Source organism: Sphaeramia orbicularis, chromosome 7 (assembly GCF_902148855.1).
Source record: "Sphaeramia orbicularis chromosome 7, fSphaOr1.1, whole genome shotgun sequence".
In the NCBI taxonomy this organism is placed as follows: domain Eukaryota; kingdom Metazoa; phylum Chordata; class Actinopteri; order Kurtiformes; family Apogonidae; genus Sphaeramia; species Sphaeramia orbicularis.
The window spans coordinates 2,656,103-2,677,783 of record NC_043963.1 but is presented as its reverse complement, the minus strand read 5'-3'; the positions used below and the strand labels follow the sequence as shown (position 1 = coordinate 2,677,783).

At 37.4% G+C, this 21,681-nt stretch overlaps 1 protein-coding gene across 2 annotated transcripts in view; it reads right to left on the bottom strand.

Moving 5' to 3' along the window:
* prkar2aa (protein kinase, cAMP-dependent, regulatory, type II, alpha A) overlaps positions 1–21,681 on the bottom strand; it is a 124,865-nt gene that overhangs the window by 39,443 nt on the left and 63,741 nt on the right. For both annotated transcript variants that reach the window (XM_030138535.1, XM_030138536.1), the window contains exons 2-3: positions 13,021–13,056; positions 954–1,090 (exon numbers count right to left, since the gene is read on the bottom strand). In XM_030138535.1, the coding sequence (XP_029994395.1) occupies positions 954–1,090; positions 13,021–13,056 (173 nt within the window). The remainder of the gene's footprint in view (positions 1–953; positions 1,091–13,020; positions 13,057–21,681) is intronic.

The window sequence follows — 21,681 nt, the reverse complement described above, 5'->3', positions numbered from 1 at the left end:
TGCTCTGACTGTAAATAATAACTTTCTACCACATCTAACCATCTACTTTCTTCATTTTGTGTGTATTTTGCTCATTATGGTGCTCATTTTTGTTCTTTTTGAGGCTTTTTTTGTCATTTTTTTTAATGATTGTGTTCATTTTTATAATTTTTTTTACTCATTTTCTTCATTTTACTGTTTTTTTTCTTTTTGCTAACCATCTACTTTCATCACATCTGACTGAGGAAGAAATTTCCTACTATTAAGCTTTAAGGAAATATTGCTGTTTCTAAACTATATGGACATAAATATGTGGACACATCCTGTCTCCAGCTGTCAGATGTCCTGTTCATGAGGATCAGACACAGAAACATCAATATTAATAATCAATAGGATATGTATCCCATAATATAAACCTATATTCTGACACTAGTCATTATTGTTTTGGATCCCAGACCCTGTTTGTCCATACAGTGGAGGAGTTGTAGCGATATGCTAATATGAGGCTAATATGAGGCTAATATGAGGCTAATATGAGGTTAACGATGTGCATGTGCAGCCCAGAGGACACTGGGTCAGTACAGAACGGTCCTGATCCCTCTGGTCCTGATCAGCATATTCAGAACCAGCTGGTGGACCTGGTGTAGTGTGTGTGTGTGTGTGTACTTAGTGTAGAGTGTGTGTGTGTGTGTGTGTGTGTGTGTACTTAGTGTAGTGTGTGTGTGTGTGTGTGTGTGTGTACTTAGTGTAGTGTGTGTGTGTGTGTGTGTGTGTACTTAGTGTAGTGTGTGTACTTAGTGTAGTGTGTGTGTGTACTTAGTGTAGTGTGTGTGTGTACTTAGTGTAGAGTGTGTGTGTGTGTGTACTTAGTGTAGTGTGTGTGTGTACTTAGTGTAGTGTGTGTGTGTGTGTGTGTGTGTGTACTTAGTGTAGTGTGTGTGTGTGTGTGTACTTAGTGTAGTGTGTGTGTGTACCTGGTCTAGTGTCTTGAACAGTAGGATGTCTCTACAGGCCTCCTGCAGTCTGCAGCGCTGTTCGTCTGTTTTGGGGTGGACCACTCTGGGCTCGGTGTCCTCGTCGTCCTCGTCTGGGTTGAACGCCTCCGCACACACTGCACAGGAGACGGGAACACGTTACACACTGCATCAGCACGTCCTGTGTCCTCACACCGGACGGACAAAACACAAACCATCCAGGAGCGGTGTTACCGAGGCGTTCAGAGACGCACAACAGAACCATGAAGCTGATGAGGGGAACCAGGTCCAACACACACTCATGAAACCAGACCTTTAACACACCTCGGGGGGGTTTGACTTTTTTGCGTTTTCAACCCCCTAATCGTCGCTGCCGTCTAAACAAAAGGCACATCTGATCAAATATTTTGTTGTTTTCACCTCAGAGTGTTGTGGTGTAAACGGCCTCAGACACACAGACAGCCTGTCCACACTACAACTAGAATCTGTCCAAACACACATTTACTTCCTCTGGTTTTAATAATTATCAAATGTGTCCAAACGCTCAGACCAAACTGTGGACAATGGATAATACTGTCCATGTGAATAACAACAACCATGAACAATTTAACATTTCTGAAGAAAAATAAGTGCAATTTTAACAATATTATGCCTCAGATGATCATTTACATATTGAGTAACAGGCAGAAGATTGTTAAAATTGCAGTTATTTCTCTTACGACATTTCATGTTGTTCATATTTGTTCAGGTTAATCACATTTTTTGTGAAAGGAGAGTTTATAAATGTAAACAGTTTCATGTCTTTTTTTGTTTTTTAACACCAAAACAAAGAGAAAAATGTGTAGTTGTCATTATTTATAGATTATTATAATGGTATTTTACCAGTCTGACTCAGATCATATTGGTCTGAATGTGGAAACTGAACTAAAATGAGTTTAACATCACTGATTAATAATAATAATCATAATAATAATAATACATTTTATTTATAGGTGCTTTTCTTGGCCCTAAAGGACACCGTACAGTAAACAGGAGAATATAAAACAAGCAATAACAAAGAGTAAAAAGCAAAAGGCAGGTTAAAAATTGGACAATGCAATTGTGGTCATAGAGAAAGCGGTCCTAAACAGATGAGTTTAGAGTTTGGATTTGAAGAGAGGGAGTGAGGTGGTATTCTGAGCTTCGGTGGCTGTCAGTGTAACTTTTGCATTTCATAAATTTATCCCACGGGCAGGATCGGAGCCTTCAACGGGCCCAGCTAGGCCCACGGACCGAATGTTTGACCCCCCTGTTGTAAATAAACCAGGTGGTGCCTTCATGTGTTGTATTATTGAGGGAACAGTGGAAGGAGACCATTAGACCTGCAGAGAGCTTGGATGAAGGTTTACACACACACACACACACACACACACACACACACAGAGTGCAGTGTGTAGATATTGTATGACAGTAAATGAGGCTGAGTCCTGCAGCAGAAGCAGGCCAGGACATCATTACTGCAGGACACTGGATGATCTCACACTGAAGAGGTGACCTGGACTTCAGCGTCACTGTGACTCTGTTCCCACTAACACACTCCACTCCTGTGACATTTACCACAAAAACAAACACAAGCGCTCCTGTGTGTGTGTGTGTTTGTGTGTGTCCATATGCGATGACGAGTGACCCGTCTTATCTGTCGGCGTTCATTCCAGTGGTGTTTGGAGCGCTGCGACCTCTGCAGACAGCGCCGTTAGTTCAGCTCCATCAGGCAGATACAGAACATACGACACATCCACCAAAGACAAGGTCACATGTGAGTGTGCGCTCAGACCAGCTCGAGGATGAAGGGCATGAGGATGCAGCATCGAGGTAAAACTACAACAAGAAAACCTACAAATAAACCCATAATATTCAGTTGACCCTAAAAGACCCAAACATCCACCAAAGACCAGAACCATCTACTGATCTGAACTGTTTAATACTGGCTGATCCACTCATCCTATCAATACATGGAAATAACTGGTGTCAAATACAGTTCTTCATCTTTTCATGGTCGTCAGATATGACCCATTTGGATGTTCAGAGGCTCCGTAGTTACCGTGGAAACACTGTCATCTTCTCCAACACGGATTCACCAGTAAAACCCATAGAGTTGGATCAATGACGGTGGATGGACACACTGGGGTTATGACACATTTGGCTGAAAAAGTCACTTTTTCTTCAGTTTTCTCTGTTTCTGATATAATAACAACTAACTTTAATCTGAACTTTAATGAACATCTACATGATCAGTGAACTAAATAAAGGAAAATATATGATTTTCACTGGAAAAAAAGCAAAATAGAAGGAATAACATTAGAATATATGGCGATAAATCAGGGGTATCAAAGACATTTTAGTTCAGGTTCAACATTCAGCCCAATTTGATTTCCAGTGGGTCGAACCATTAAAATAACAGCATAGTAACCTATAAATAATGAAAACTCCAAGTTTTTCTCTTAGATTTTTTTACAATGAAAACATTAAATTATGAAAATATTTACATTTACAAACTATCAAAAAGAAAAAGATGTAAATAACCTGAAAAAAAAAAAATTTCTTCAGAAAAGTAAGTGCAGCTTTAGCAATATTATGCTTCAATTTATCAATTATACATGTGCATTACACACAATGTTACATAAATATTTGGCAACAGGCAGAATATTGTTACAGTTTTAAAGTTTAAACTATGAACACTTTCTATAATATTATGTGTCAGCTTAATATTGACACAACTTACAGATCAGAGTGGGTCTACAAATGCACAAAACATTTGGTAACAGGCAGAATAGTGTTAATATTATACTTAATTTTAATTTTGTCCCCATTTCATAGTTAAAGGGTTATTTTGTTCTTATTTTACTTGTGATCATACTGGTCTGTATGTGACCCCTGAACTAAAACCAGTTCAACATCCCTGATTGTTCATATCAGTGGAATTTTTGCACTTTGCAAGTTCATGCAACGGGCCGGATTAGAACCTTTGAAGAGTAGGGCTGTTAGAAAATATCAGTTCTGCAATATATCATGATATTTCATTTCACAATACTGTATTGATATTAAAAAGTACTGTATTGATATGTTTAGGTATTTATTCAAATGCAGATATGGCGGAGGTTTATTTTTGTTTTTCTTTATTGTTTCTATCTAATTTATTATTATTTAACACTGTTTTATTAAATAATGGTTATTTGAAGCATCCTAAAAGCACTTTTTACCATCTGAGAGGCAGATGGTAGTTCCTTTGGAAACTAGGAGAATTAGAAAAATATTGTGATTTAGCATTAGATCCTGTTCTGAAATAAAAAATATGTTTAGTATTTGTCCATATTTCTGGTGTAATTCAATCCTTCCAGGAAATAATCTTTAAAAAAAAAAAAGCCTTTTTAACAATATCATGATATTGTTGATATTATTGACACCTGTGTGATAAATCAGTTCAGAAAGGTTAAATAGAGAAAACTTCACTTGGGAACTGCCACAAAAGTAGACCTGGGTCTTTAAGGGTTAAATATACATATCAGCTCAAGCTTTAACTGAAAATGAGAAAAAGAACAGTTTTGTCCTCGATGTCACAAACACACAGAACACATCCATCTGAACATGAGGAGCAGCTGTTTGTCTGATGATAACGGCATAAAACAGTCCAGTTCCAGTTCTAGTCCAGTTCCAGTTCCAGTCAGTCTGACCCACATGCCCAGGTGAAAACAGTCAGAGTTGAGTCTCTTTCATCAGTTCAATCACACATATATATTATCATGTGGATGTTTTTATGATACAGATGAGTGTGTGAGAGCTGGTCTGAAATAAGGAAACAGCCTGAGTGAGGAGGTCCAACACCGTCTGTGCCATCTTTGGTCCTGATGTGCCTTCAGTGTCATTTTAGATCCATTCTATCTTGTTTTTTCATTCTGTCGTCTTATGTCGATTTTGTTTTATTGCATCTTTTATAAATAAAACCACAAACAGTCTGGTTTTCCACCTTTCATCCGGAGCAAAAAGTGGGCTTTTAAAATGATTCAGTGTAGTGTTGATGTTCCAGACTCTGACCAGCAGGGGTCAGTCTGGTACCAGAACACACAGAACCAGAACCAGAACCACCATGGAACCGACCCTATGGAACCACAGACTGGATCAGACAGTGAATAAAGGATCAAACTCAGAGTTTCATCTGATTTATAGAATCATCAAGTTTAATTAAACTCAAACTCACAGATGCTTATTTTAACGGTGGATAAAATAACACTGGGTCTGGTAATGTAGACGCTGCATCAGCTGATAGTTTACATTATAGCTCTGTTAGCTTAGCTGTTAGCTTAGCTCTATTAGCTTAGCTGTTAGTAGAAAACCACTAATCATCTCTTTTTAAAAAAACTTTTATAACATCCTTTATTGTTAATATCTTCAGTGTAATTTTTGCATTTCATAAATTCATCCCATGGGCTGGATCGGACCCTTCAGCGGGCCGCTTTTGGCCCATGGGCCTCAGGTCTGACATTTAAACCACCCATGTTCTTACTATTTATGTGTTTTAATGCTTTTATTTTTTTACTCTTTAAGGAATGGAATTACTCCCATCTCTTTAAATTAATTTGTTGTATCAATTAATTATATTTATTCTATTCATTTTTACCTCGGAGGGGAAGGTGCAATATATGGATCAGGTGTAAAACATTATTGTGACTATTCTGATTATATGACTATATTATTGTGACTATGGGTGTTGGGAAATATCGGTTCTGCAATATATCGCAATATTTCATTTCACAATACTGTATCAATATTAAAAAGTACTGTATCAATATTTTTAGGTATTTATTCAACTGCAGATATGTCAGAGGTTCATTTTTGTTTTTTAGTTTCCTTTATTGTTTATATTTTATTCATTATTATTTAACACTGTTTTATTAAATAATGGTTATTTGAATCATCCTAAAAGCACTTTTTACTGTTGGAGAGGCAGATGATAGTTCCTTTGTTGGGATTGAACTAAAATAATGTTATGATGTTAGTTCTTAACTAATACAATCTGAACATTTGAACAGGATCTTTTTTTTTTTTAATTTTAAATTATACATGTACATGAACATGTACTTATACATAAGGAATCACACAGACACAATATAAAAAAATAAACAAATTATACAACAAACCTATTAAACCCCCCAAAAAAGAGAAAAAAACCCCACAACAACAAGATAAATAATATTATCAAGTCCTCTTTACAATGCTCAATATTGTGGAGGTTTATTTTTGTTTTTCGTTTTGTTGCTATTTTATTTATTACAATTTAACACTTTTATTAAATAATGTTAGTTCCTTTGTTGGGATTGCACAAAAATAATGTTCTGATGTTAGTTCTGAACTAACAGAATATGAACATTTGAACAGGATCTTAAACTGTAATGTCTGTAAAACAGAATTTCAGTTTGAACACAAGAACATTTTGTGATATAACATTAGATCCTGTTGTGTTCAAATAAAAATGTGTTTAGTATTTGTGCAGATTTCTGGTGTAATTCAATTCTTAAAGGAAATAATCATTTAAAAAAAGAAACAAACAAAAAACTGCCTTTTTAACAGTATCATGATATATCGTCATATATCGTACCATGATCCTAGTATTGTGATTTGCATTCTATCAACACATTCTTGCCCACACACACCCCTATTTGTGACTGTGTTTTTTTTATTGTATGTGTCCAAATGTCAATGTGAAACCATTTCCCGTACGGGCCAGTCCAGTTCATCCTGGTCCTGCTCTACTGTAACTGTACATGTATGATAACTGTGATTTAGTCTGATGTAACTAAACCTGACTGGACCAGATAAACCCTTGTCATGGTCCAGGTATGAAGACGCAGATGTTGACATTTGATAACAGGCGTTTGTCGTGTCGGTGTGAGCTGATGCTGGGGTTGATCTGGTCATGTTCCTCGCTGGTATGATCACCATTTTAGATCCGATAAGACAAGCAGCGCCGACACGTCAGTCTGGCTTATCTTCATTCACTGGACTCACATTTGTTTAGTTTCCCTCATGCTGCCAAATCATCTATTAACCTCTGACCCCATGACAGAACATCAAAACACAGGCTAATAAATAAATAAACCTGTTGGCAGTCTGTGTGGGTTTTGTTTACACGTGTTCAGACCTAATGCCTGTTTACATTCTAGTCATGGTTTCTGCTGCGTTTGGGTTTTAAATTCTAGTCCAGTGGTTCTGAACTGGTCTGGGTTCTGGACTCACTATCACCCCTCAATGACCAGACCAGACCCACATTAATAAGTTAAAGGTCTCAAATATATTTAATAAGCAGATGTTGTGTTTTGAACCTGAGATAATCCAGAATATGACAGTCTGAAAACACAGACCAGTTTAATGATATAAACAAACTGACCAGCAGCAAGGTTCTAATAGTTTAGGATTTTTCATTCTAGTTTAGTTTTATTTAGTTTTAACCTTTTATTTTCTCTAATTCATTTAGTTTTAATTCATTTTTAGAGCAGGTTTGCTAATTTTGATTAGTTTTCTTTTTTTTTTTTCTAAATGCTTAGTTATAGTATTAATTCTATTTTTTTTATGTCTTTTCTCTTCTTCTCTGTCGTCGTATTCAAATAAATCCCAGACAGGACTCTGCTGCTTTCTCCCAACTTTAGTCTCCATGTTTCCAGGTAGAGTGGGGACCAGAAGACGACTGGAAACCACAAGTGACGGACCATGAAATGCCGTATGGTGCCGCCGGCTAAAATTGCTTGAGTGAAATAAATCAATTTCGTATCCATCCGACATTGACAAAGACGAAAACAAAGGGAATTTGATCCATAATTTTTATTCGTTTTAGTTAGTTTTGTATACACACAATACAGTTTCAGTTGGTAATCTTTTTTTTTTCTTTTAATTCTAGTTTTTATTTATTTCAGTTAATGAAAATTTTTTTTCAATTCTAGTTTTCGTCATTTTGTTAGTTTTCGTTGACGATAATAACCTTGACCAGCAGGTGGCGACAATAAACATGGAAATATTCCCATTGACAATAAATTAGGTCTATTTGAACCAAAACTAAACTATGAACTCAGTTAAAATTCAAAGTTCATTCAGTCACTTAATGAAGAATTAAACCCACTGAGGTTTTAGTCCCATGGCGGTCAAACCAGATCTACATACTGCATCATACTGCATCTGTGTGTGGTGTTAGAGCTGTACGGCAGCGAACAGGAAGGCACTCCAAAAGGTCATCACCATGGCCCAGAAGACCACCGGCTGCCCCCCCTTCCTTCCCTGGAGGAACTCTACAATTCCCACTGTCTCAGAAGGGTGTGGAATATTATCAGGGATGCAACCCACCCTGGTTTCCCACTTTTTGCACTTTGACCCTCTGGCAGACATTTCCGGACACTAAAGTCCAGCACAAACTGTCAAAAAAACAGTTTTTATCCCAGGGCCACAACTGCACTGAATACTGCTGGACATGAATTGTGAGGAATGCTGAATGTTGTCCAGAGTATATGATGATGTTTTATGTGTCTTTTATACTTCTAGTGACACTTTTATATGCTGCTTTTTTTTTAATGCCGTCAAGGTTTTTCTTTTATGTTTTAGTTTTTATACTCTTCTACACATTATTTATACTTTTTATGGCACCAAGGACGATTGCACTTTTTAAATTTCATTGTACCTGTGCAATGACAATAAAGACATTCTATTCTATTCTATTTTATTTTATCTGATGGAGTCGCTGTCAGACCTGAGTTTAAATATAGTATGAATAGAAATTTTTGGTGGTTCTTTTATTCTGTGAAATGTCCGGTGTTAATTATCATTACAGCTCATTACTGCCCCCTACTGTTGGGGAGTGGGAATGGACGGGGCTCTGCCCCATAAATTATAAATCACAGGGCAGGTTTATTACCACCCCCCAACACACACACACCCCCATCCCCCCGCAGGGGAGGCAAGAGGTATTGTTTTTGGTTCTGTTTGTTAACACTTCAGCAGCAAAAGTATTAAAAGTATTAATTGTATTTATACCAAATTGGGTTTATAGATTACCAGTGACCCAGAAGAGATGTGATTACATTTTGGGAAAAGTAGGTCAACGTTCAAATTTTTAATGAATTTTTCAATCTTTTTTGTTCTCCCATAATGGGTGCAATTTCACATATCTATAAAAACATCAATTTTGTTTCAGTTTGCATCAAACTTGCCATATATGTATACAGAGACAATTGATATGACATCAGCTGGATCCATGGCAAAGTAAGATATGATATGTGTGAGGGGCGGGGCTTGTTGTGTCTGGAACCACTTGTTAACATTATTTTAACCCAGACAAAGGTCCACGACCCACTGAAAACACATTTGGACCCATTTCAGGGTCATGACCCCCAGTTGAAAACCCCTGGTCTAGTGTGTATGTGATCTTTCCTCTGTACATTCAGACCAAAACAGTAAAAACACTTTTTTTCTGGCACTTCCATGAATAATGTATTCTCATCCAATCAAAATGTTACGTAAATGCTTCATTTTTTGCACCTCTTTGTAAAAACAACCTCCCACTTAAAAGTAGGTTGTCTGTTATTGTTTCTTTGCATGTCTCTCTTCTTCACGAGTGCAGAACCACAACTGACAGCATCTGCACAGCATGAAAAGCAGAAAAACACTGAAACCCAACTGGTGTTGACAGGACTGGGACCACAGCCCAGTATACAGCATTTATGATGTAGAGGAAAAGGACAGAACACAAAACACAGCTCTAATGTGACCCCTGACCCTCTGGTAGAAGAGAACACAGACTGGGTCATAGGGATGTAATGATTACCGGTATAACAATAAACCGTGGTAAAATTGCCGACAGTTAGTATTATCATTTCAATTCTAAAGATCATCATAACCGTGTTTGATTACCGCACTTTTAGGGGAGAAAATGTCTATGTAAAGATCTGCTTTTTTGTCAAATATTTGAGTATAGTTTTAATTTATTACAATTTTGATTTTCTATACCTAATATTTGGAACCAATATTTGCTTTTAAAGACTGAAAAGGTTTGTTGAGCATCTGTGTGTTATTTATGCAATAAATTATATAAATTTATCAAATCGGATTCTACTTTTTTTGTGTGTTTTCTGGCCTTTTATGTTTTTATAGTAGGTTAAAGTGAAAAAGTAATAGACAGATGAGATAGATGAAGCTGTGCTGAAAAAAAAAAAACAGATCCCAAACATGGGTATAGAAAACATTTGTTTATATAGTGTATAAAGGCAAAATCAAAAGGACTGAAAAACAGCCAAATTAGGTTCAGACCACTAAGGATTAATACTTGCACGTTTCTGCAACAGAAAGTACACTGTGCCAATTATTTTATTATTTTTTTTAAATATAACTTGGTTAAATTAGTTTAGTGTGTATTAGTACTTTTTGAACATTTTGAGCACAATTTCAACAATACCGCAATAATGATAACCATAATAATTTTGGTCACAATAACCGTGATATGAAATTTTCATACCATTAAATCCCTACAGGGTCAGAGGTTACACACCTTCACACACAGACTCAGTTTATTCAGAGGATTCATTTCAGAGGTTCAGTGAACTGAACTACAGTAGAACCTGGTACCAGTGAACGGTGGACCAGTTACCTCCTTTATGAGCCATGGCTGGTCGGTAGATTTGGCTTCAAATACAAGTGGAAATCCACCGTACCAGTGAGCGTCAACCTCGCAGCCTGCACTTGCCCAAATTAAGTGAAGTGAGAGAGAAACCGCCGGAAATGTTTCTACCTGACGTTTAATGGAAGCAGATACTCGTTCCAAACAATAACAATCCATATGATATTTATCCACTGAATATGCATGCAGGTTAGACCCAATGTACACTTCAGTCACATTTATTACATAAATTCAGTAATATAGTATTTAACACCTTGTTCTGGATTACTCATCTGAAGTGTTATTGTCTGATTTCAGTCGCTGCAGCTGCATTTGTGTTAATAACTCACTCAAACTGTTATTTATTTATTTACTTGTATTCTGTTGCTTCTTTATGGACGTCACCAACACACTGACAGTTCTGTCAGATCATTACATTATATAACTTTTTTAGTCCTGTAACATAAATTCAGTGTAATGATGTTCAAGTCACTGTATTTTTAGGGATGAAACTAACGTCAGCTGGTTTTCATAGTTGATCAGGCTGACTACAAACGGTAAAAAGTGTTTCTAAAAGCTCCGATTACATCCTCAAATGACTTTTTTTTAAAAAATCCACAACACTGAAAAAAAAACCAAACAAACTGTACAGAAAACGAAGGTGACTAGTGGTTTTACTGTGGCTGTTTTCTGTCTAAAAACAGAGCTAAGCTAACAGAGCTATAATGTAAACTATCAGCTGATGCAGTGTCAACATAATCAGACAGTGTGATTTGATCTACTGTTAAAATAAACATCTATGAGTTTTAGTTAAATTAAATTGATGATTCCATAAAACAGATGTGGAAACTATTTCAGTTTATTTTATCCACCTTTTAGTTTGGTTTTACTTTAGTTTAACTGTCCTTTTGTTGGGTTTAGCATTTTTTTTAGCTTGGTTTTATTATCTATTAGTTCACTTTTTCCACCTTTTAGTTTAGTATTACTGTCTTTTATGCTAGTTTCACCAACTTTTAGTCTGTTTAAACTATCTCTTAGCTTGTTTTTTTCTATATTTTATTCTAATTTAACTGTCCAAACCATACAGAAAATGAAGGTGATTTGTGATTTTATTGTGTCTGTTTTCAGTTTTCTATTATCTTTCTTTATTGGAGGCAATTTCACAGCCAGTGCAATGTGTTTTGTGGCTGTTTTCTGTCAAAAAACAAAGCTAAGCTAACAGAGCTATAATGTAAACCATCAGCTGATGCAGCGTCTACATTATCAGACACAGTGTTATTTTTATCCATTGTTAAAATAAGCGTCTATGAGTTTTAGTTCAATTAAACTTGATAATTCCATAAAACAGATGAAACTGTGAGTTTGAGCCTTTATTCTGTGTCTGATCCTGTCTGTGGTGGTTGGTTCTGGTTCTGGTTCTGGTTCTAAGTGTGTTCTCGTACCAGAGTTTGGAATATTAATTCTTCACACAACCATTTCAACAAGCTTAAAAGATGAGACCATGGTAAATTCATTAACTTCTTGTGATAGACTATATCACACAATCAGATCAAAACAGTCTGGATTAAACCTCCTGTTTCACACATATACCATCATTTCATTCAGTGTCACCAAACTGGAAAACACATTTCAGACAACAGCTTTAAAAATATTGACTCCTGTGGACACATGTCTTTGTAAACTAGCAGCTCAGAAGTAATCATGTCATGGTGTCATTATCAGCTTCCTGGAGCCTCACAGTAAACGACATTTACTGCAGTCTGACCACATGCGAACAGACGTCTGTCAACTGGAGCTGCGTAAACGTTCCTGTTGTATTAACACAATTCATCCTGAGGCTCAGAGAGGATAATGGGAGCACAATGGGAACACACCTCCTAATTGAGTGGACTCGTACTGCTTAAGGATTACAAATTAACAGCAGATACTTCATTACATAGTTTTACAGCAGGACGGCGGTAAAGATACACATCGGCGACACACCCAGGGCCTAATCAAAGTGCAGCGCTGTGTGACGGCTGACGACATTCAATTACTCATGTGTAAACAGTAGACGGGTACGACGGAGCGTGAGAAAACAAGAGCAGGGGACACACAAACACACACCGACACAGGAGGCAGACACACACAACCCTAAACACACCACCACAGCACTTCTTAACCATGTGTTTTACATGCACAACGTACGCAAATACACTAATTACCAAAATACTGCCTAAACAGAGTTTGACATCAGCAACAGAGGCAGACAGACGGAGTTTGACAGGCGTTACGCGCACACACACACACACACACACACACACACACACACACTGCACGGTGATGTCGGCGGTGTGGATTACAACTGACGTCAAACGCATTCATACACACACACCGTGGAGGACACACACATCTTACCTGACACTCTCCTGTTGAATCTGCTGGGTGGAGGAGCTGTGGACACACAAAGAGACGCACAGTTAACAACACACTTCACAAACGACAACCGTCACATGTACAATGTGGTGATTTTATGCACTTCTGTTATTATTCTGTTCTAAAACTACAAACTCCAGCTCCAAAGTCTGATTAGTTCATATCAAATTAATTATTAATATTGATGTTTCTGTGTCTGATCCTCATGAACAGGACATCTGACAGCTGTAGACATGATGTGTCCCAATATTTATGTCCATACAGTTCAGAAACATCAATATTTCCTTAAAGTTTAATGGTAGTTTTCTTCCTCAGTCAGATGTGATGGAAGTAGATGATTAGAAAAAAGAGAAGACAGTAAAATGGACAAAATAAGCAACAAAATTAATAAAAATGAACACAATCATAAAAAAAAAAAAAATAACAAAAAAAACCCCTCAAAATCAATAAAAATTACCACCATAATGAGCAAAATACACACAAATAAAGAAAATAGATGTTAGCTGTGTTAGAAAATTATTATTTACAGTCAGAGCAGGAAAAATATTTCATAAATTTAGAGGAAGAACATTTATGGATTAAAACAAACTAAAATAAAATCAATGATTTTCAATACATAACATTGATCATAGACAATAAAACAGTAAAGGTTCAGGGAGAGACAAAAAGAATATATATATATATATATATATATATATATATATATATATATACATGCGTCTATTAGAGTTCAGATGGATGGGTTGTGTAATCATATGAGTCTGCAGAACCTCAAGCTACATCTACACTTCAGGACTATTTCCAAAATAATGAATACAGTTCTAGATTCTTCTATTTCCAGTAGTTACTGACATGTGAAATGTTTGCAGGAAAACAAACTCCAACATATCAGTAAACTTACTACTGATGTCAAACATAAAAAATAAATAATGGTGCTTTGGTGACTTAATGGATGTTCTCCTTTTATTATTCATTTACTTTACATCCGTGCATCTCTGATGTTATGAAGTCTGCGTCCAGGACAGACTTTGGTCAAATCCACCCCCTGACTCCATGAATTATGGATTCCAACAGCCGTGTGTGTACACAAACGGCCCAGGAATATGCTCCTACAGTCCTCCGAGGCTCCAGATCCACTGATATGAGGACGTTTGGATGCAGCCAGCGAGGTTTGTTTACGCTCAGACTTGACACCCGGCCCGATCCGCTCTGGTGTGGACTGTAGGTGAGCGTTTGGACGCCCAGATGCTGCTGGGACAGTCTGCTCTCCAGCCTCCAAGACCGCACATCTGATGTCTGCGCTTTAAAAATTCAGCGTTCATGCACTCTGAACAGCAGGCACCTGCCCAACGGAAGCATCTCCTCAAGAAAACACCAAATCCCCTGCAGCTCCAGAAGAGCTGCGGCGCTGACCCAGATCTCTGACCCCCCCGTGGAGCAGCAGGAAATGGGAAACGCACTTCTCTGCCAAGGATTAACAGGAGCACAAGGATAATTCAAATAAGATAAATATTGTTGTGCACACGTTACGTTTCTGTCAGAAACCTGGGCCGGTGTCCAGGTAGGAGCCCGTTAAATGTGCAGTAACAGACGACTGCAGATAATCAGCACAGATAAGGCTGTCGGACCGCTCCAATGTGCCAGTGAATGACTGTATATTCTAATTAATGCACAGATCATATCAGAAAACAGTCTATTTATGTGTGGCCTCAGGAGAACACCACATGCCTCTTCCACCAGTCCAAAAAAACCACACACTGGTCCAAATATAACAGGAGACACAGACTGAACAGCACATCGTTAGCATCACATCATAACTGTCCGAGTCAAAAACTGTGTGTCCAAAAGTTTGTGGACACGTTGAATCCAGGTGTTTCTTTTCTAACAGGGGTCTGGGATCCAAAACAATAATGACTAATGACAGAATATAGTTTATATTATAGGTTAAATATCCTATTGATTATTAATATTGATGTTTCTGTGTCCGATCCTCATGAACAGGACATCTGACAGCTGGAGACATGATGTGTCCACATATTTATGTCCATATAGTTTATGACTTATAACATGTTTTAATCATGATTTAACATTTTCCATGGAGTTCTGCAGGTTATAGTGAATGAGTTGTTGTTGATATTTTCTTGAGAGGGTCTTCGCCACCTTCTTCTTCCCCAGTGTCAGGTCCGGCATTGAAATGTGGTTCAACAAAACTCAAGATAAAGACAGTGGAATTTCAAGGGGAGCCTCATATACTTTATGAAGTTTCCTTTGGCAACGCAAATGTGTTCAGCACCAAAAGGAACCAGACTACAATTCTGCTGTTAGGATGATGGACAAGACAAGTTAAAAAAAAAAAAGAAAGAAAAGAAATAGGGTTGAAGATGGACCTGTGGAGTTGAATTAATGAAGAATTCAGACCCAAGCAGAGCATTCACAGTTTATGGAGTAAAAAAAAAAAAAAAAATCACTGCTTTAAAACTGAAAACTAAAATCTGAAACTGAAACATTTGGATCCAGGACAAAACGCAGACTAACACCAACGTATGCATCATCCAAACACTGTGGAAGCATTCATCCACCACTGACCAGGACATATAAACACATTCTACCTAGAGGTACACGAGTCCATAAAACACGCCAGCATCGATCAATACATAAATAATGAAAATGGGAATTGATTATCTTGGGCAGATTCTGCTGGTTCAGTCCGTCTGGGCCCAGTAGTAGATTCCTTTTGTGGCCCAGTGTTATTTTTGGACATTTTGTGCTATTTTTCAGTGACTCTATAAAGAGAATGAAATGTGTGGAAGCGGAGTAGGGCACTGACACGCACCAAACGGACCGGTGGGGTGGGAATAGAACTGGGAAAGTCAGTGCTCGGGACGTCTAAGCCCGTTTGGACCTGGGCCTGGTAAACTGGTCCGCTACATGTATGTCAGCAGGACACCAAAACGGTGTTAATATTAAACTAAGCCCAGCATTTCAAACAACTGGTACAACACAGATTTCAGACATAAAAATGATATATTTATATGGAATCATTTCACCCATTTAACCTTTCTTAAGCGATTTATCACCATTTATTATAATATTATGCTTTGTATTTTGCATTTTTTCAGTGGAAATCGGGTATTTTCTGTATTTAATTCACTGATCATGTAGATGTTCATTAAAGCTTAAAGTTGAGGATTATTATATCAAAAACACAGAAAACTGAAGCTGAAGAGTCTTCTTTCAGTAAAACCTGTCATTACCTGAACATAAACCCAGTGTGTCCATCCACTGTCACTGATTAAACTCCATGGGTTTGTTAGTTTTTCTTCCATTTCATCTGGTTTGCAGCTTATTTTGTCCTTGTTGCTTATTGTTTTGTCAATTTTTATTCATTTTGTTCATTTCATTGATCACTTTGGCTGTTTTTGTTCATTATGTTGCTTACTTTAATTTTCTTTTGCTTCATTTTAGTTAGTTTTAATGTTTGTTTTTTTCCTTTTTCTTTATCCTTCTGTAAATTTTTCTATTCATTTTTGTACATTTATGACATAATACACATAATCCCAGTGTGTCCATCCACTGTCATTGATCCAACTCCATGGGTTTTACTGGTGAATCAATGTTGTGGAAGATGACTGTGTTTCCATGGTAACTACGGAGCCTCTAAACGTCCAAATATGGTCATATCTGATGACCATGAAAAGATGAAGAACTGTATTTTACACCAATTATTGACATGGATTGACAGGGTTAGTGGATCAACAGGTATTAAACAGTTTAGATCAGTAGACGGTTTAGGTTACTACTGGTTATTTGGGTCTTTATGGCTTAACCATTTCCCTTGTTTTCTTCTATACACTTTATATGCAGGCATTTACAGTTGTGGAAAAAAATTCTTATCCCCTTACCCCGTACTTTCTTCAGTTTCTTGTTCATTTTAATGCCTGGTCCAACTAAAGGTCCATTTGTTTGGACAAATATAATAATACCAACAAAAATGTCTCATAGTAGTTCAATTTCAGAGCTGATATTTATCCATTTAACATGTTTTCTTGATAATAACCAAAATCACTTCAGTTCTTCCACCAATATCTATGCACTGTACTGCCTGGCAGGACACATGAATATTCAACAGGACAAATAAAGTCCAGACTCAATGAACTGTGTACATGACAGAATTCCAAGAGCTGCACTAGTGGCCGTTGTGCATTTGTCCTGATTTGAAGTGTTCCGGAAAGGCCTGGGCGGAGCCATCGTTCCAGAGGAGGCGTAAGCATTTCTTTAAACCTGTGACCCACACAGCTGGTTTAATGGTGAAACTGAGTGGAAAAGGACATTTACAGTAAAAGCATGAAAACTGAAGTGTTCACTGGAAGAGTTTATCCATGTTGATCAAACCGACGCCAAGTCAAACACAAACACCGGCCTCAGCTCTAAGGCTACGCTTACATGCAGTCGCATCTGGCAAAACAAACACTTTTCTCTGCATTTGTGTCTGTCATTTACATGACAGCGATGGCCATGCACAAAAAGCACTGGGTCTTATGGGTTAACCCTTAGGGGTCCACGGTCACGGCCCCGTGATTGAATTACATAACATTTTCGACACATCGTAGTTTTGGAAGTCGGACACGTAGTCCACACTTTCAAATGCATTTGTCCCCAGTGGGGACAACTGCATTTGAAAGTGTGGACTTGAAACACTCTCCCACTTTTTATTTGATGAAATACAACCGGAGATATGACGGTTTGAAACAGGAGCACACAAACATGAATAAAAGTATGAAAATGAGGTGGGGGGGGGGTGGCGGCATTAGATTTCTGACCAAATCTTCATAATTTTTTGTCCTTCTTCAAAACAGAAAAAGGGAGGGGGGTGAGAAAACTCCTATGTAAAGATCTGCTTTTATGTCAAATATCTGAGTATAGTTTTAATTTATTACAATTTTTATTTTATATACCGAATATTTGGAACCAATATTCACTTCTTAAGTCTTTGAAAAGGTTCATTAAGCATCTGTGTGTTATTTATGCAATAAATTATATACAATTTTCAAATCAGATTTTATATTTTTTGTGTGTTTTTTGTCCTTTTGTGTTGATATAGTGGGTTAAAGTGAAAAAATAACAGACAGATGAGATAGATGACGGTGTGCTGAAAAAAAAAGATACCAAACATGGATATAGTAAACATTTCTGTACATAGTATATAAAGGCAAAATCTAAAGTACTGAAAAACAGCCAAAATAGGCTCAGACCCCTAAGGGTTAAAGATGGAAATAATCCACAAATGAATGGATTAGGAATATACTGACCTGTTGCAGCCCCAGTGGAGTCTGGGTCTGCTCCTGAGTGTGTGTTTTTACAGTCAATGTGTGTTTGAGTGTCTGTAAATGCGTGGCCATCGGTAACAGGGTATTAATTCACACACACACGTGGAGGGTGAGTGGAGGGTCCGAAACACCTGCTCTGTAACAGCAGGCTGTTACTCAGCCCATGTGCTCACACACATACACACTGGGGGGGGGGGGGGGGGTGTCGGCATCCGCTTCATGGCCGTTCTGTCAGAGTCCATTAGATGTGGACTGTGAAGACGGGAGCCTGGGGGAAACTCACACATACACACCATTTTCACCAGTCACCTGGGGACATGGACGGAGTTTAACACTCCCGTCTCCACGGAGATCGGTTCAACTATCACTCAACAGATGAGGCTGTCCACGCACTGATACTGGGGTGTAAGCGCAAACCTTTGGCTCTGATGAACCCTGCAGAACCTGAACCATCAAAAATTTAACACTTTGGAATGGAGATGTTTATTAGACCTTTTAACAATGTCCAAACAAAATGTTTAGTCATATCATTTTGTTTGATATATTTTTGTGTCACATTTGATACATTGGGCATTTTTATAAAACACCTTCAATACCTGCAGGATCAAATTTGATACACACGCTTTTAACAATTTAACTGTACTATAAAGAATCAATTATCAAGTAACTATGCATTGTTTCAGTACATGAAGTACTCATTTAAAAAAAAAAAAGAACAATATACCCCCCTTTTTCTTTATAAATAAATACATTTTAATGTATTAATTATTTTGTAAATATTTGTCTCTTCCCTTGCTCTTTTTTCTATTGTCTTTTTTTAAATATTGTTCTTTTATACTGTACTTATTAATGCTATTTAAACATGGTTGTTAATATTTTTTTTTTATAATTTTCACTCTGTCTTTTCATTCATTTTTTCAGTGGTTGTATCTGTTCAAGTCTGGGTACGGTTATGTGTTGTGTCATGAGTGGATGTTGTTTAGAAAATCAAAAATCTCTTTCCTGTGTAGTGAATGTCTTATTCATGCTCTTTCATTAATAAAAAGACCTTTGAAAAAAACAAAAACAATATAAATGTTCTTCTTAATGTAAATTATTGAAAATTACCAAAGACTTTCCTGCAAAAAGTGGATGATTTAACGATGGCATCCACATTGAAAAAGGTAAAAAGAAAAAGATATATATACATATATATATATATATATATATATATATATATATATATATATATAAAAAGCAGTTCCACTGGCTGCAGTGGGACGATAATCCACCAGGGGGCAGAAAATACGCATCAGGTCACATATAACAGGTTTAGATGGAAAATATTGATCTTGTTTTAAAACTAGAGGTCTCAGAACCTGGTGTAGCAAATATGATACAAATGGTTTTAGTGGGTTAAAGGTGGGATTTAGAATAACTGGTTGAAAAGCACAAACGGCACAGATTAAAAAAAAAAAAAAAAACACCTGACGAGTGGGTAAGAGTTCAGCTCCATTTGTGAGCATGTGTGAACTGTCACATACGTTCCACACATTCAGACTGGGCTTTACCTGCCTGAACTCTGTCCTTTCTGCCTCCATATTAGGCATTAGCGCTGCTCAAACACACAGACAGGATTTACAGCTCGACAGCAGACAATAAATTACAACCTTAAAACTGTTGGACACCAGTTACTCAGTTCAGTCCAACCATAAACCAATCACATCCAAGTAAAACAGCCGTCCAATTAAACAGACTCCCACGTGTTAACGGAGGCTCTTACACTCACATCTGTGCACTTTTACTTAGAAGAACAGTCAAATAGTTGCAGCCAATGATTGAATCCAGGTTTTTCTATCAGACTAAAGCAGAACCAAAGACATTATAGACAGCAACTGAGTAATATTAAAGCAAAACTAAAATTAAAGCATCAAAACTAACTAAAGACCGTCTGCTCTCAGATCTCATATTTGGTCTTCTGACTCCTTGAACAGCCCGTTACGTTGTTTATACTCTGCTTTAGCTTTTTCACAATTCTGGACACAGGTGTTAGTGTAATAATTGTCCATGTTTCTATAAAGTTTCGCATTTCAGTATAGACGTTTTAACATTGACTGCACCCAAGCTCTCTGAAAACCTGAGGAAAACCCTGTAATTGACTCATTCTGTTCATTTTAAGCCACATGTACCTAAGTATAAGTCTGATAACTATTTAATAACATACCTACAATTAATGAAGATTAGAGACAAAAAAAAAACACATGTTGAAATAAACAGTTGGTGGTCACTCAGCTGTCATTACCAGAGAAAGTGGGTGGAATACCATGTCATTAAGAGAGCTCAAAACAATGTGGGCAAAGAGATGAAAAAGGATGTTTATGTTGGGTTCAAAGAACACAGATGAATAGAAACCATTTTAGCCATTGTGCAAAAAGGTACGAGTCAGTGCCAATAATCACAATTAGGTAATTATGTAACCGAGACAGGTCTATTTCGAAGAAACCTTTCCGATTTCAGCTGAACCACATGAACGAAAGGTACTGGTGTGTTGGAAAATGTGTCAAAAAACCTGCACGTATTAAAGACAAGTCATGTTAAACCCCAGCATTTAGGAAGTAAGTGAATACCTGACCTGGAGAGTCCACAGGGGTCAGCATAACCCAGAGAGATCAGTAGGTTCATAGGAGAATGTTTATCTAGAACCAGGGGTTAAAGGGTTCATATGAGAATGTTTATCTAGAACCAGGGGTTAAAGGGTTCATATGTTCACCTGTTTAAGTCTTTTTAGGTTCAGGTCATACTCTACAGTATTTTATATATGTGTGATTCTAGAGTATAAGGTGCATAAACAGTATGACAGTAATAATTCTGCTCTGAGGTTAATCAGATGCTTCTTTAATGTGTGTGTACAGTGCCCTGGGGCTGTTGTTGTCGTCGTCTTCTTCTTCTGTGTTCATTTCCAGTCTGTGCTGCAGGACTACGGTGGAACCTCTAGTCAATAATATCGTCCACTGACTCCAACACTGTTCCTGGTGTGTGCAGATACCACCCCCCCCCCGGGTTTATTGTATACGTCGCCCCCTCAGCTGTCTCTAAGGAACAGACCTTCCTCTTTCCTCCCCCATAATGTTCTCAAAGGTTCATTACTTCCCTCCCTCTGTCTCCTCCATCTCATCCCACTTTTGTTTCTCAGTCTTCGATCAGTTCTTAGCTAGTCATGTCCAGATCTGGATTTTTTTTGCTTCTGATCCGATTTTTTTGTGATTAATTTTGCTGATACCGATCCGATACTTTTTAGATTTTATAACAAACATGAATTTCTGGTACGTAGTTCACA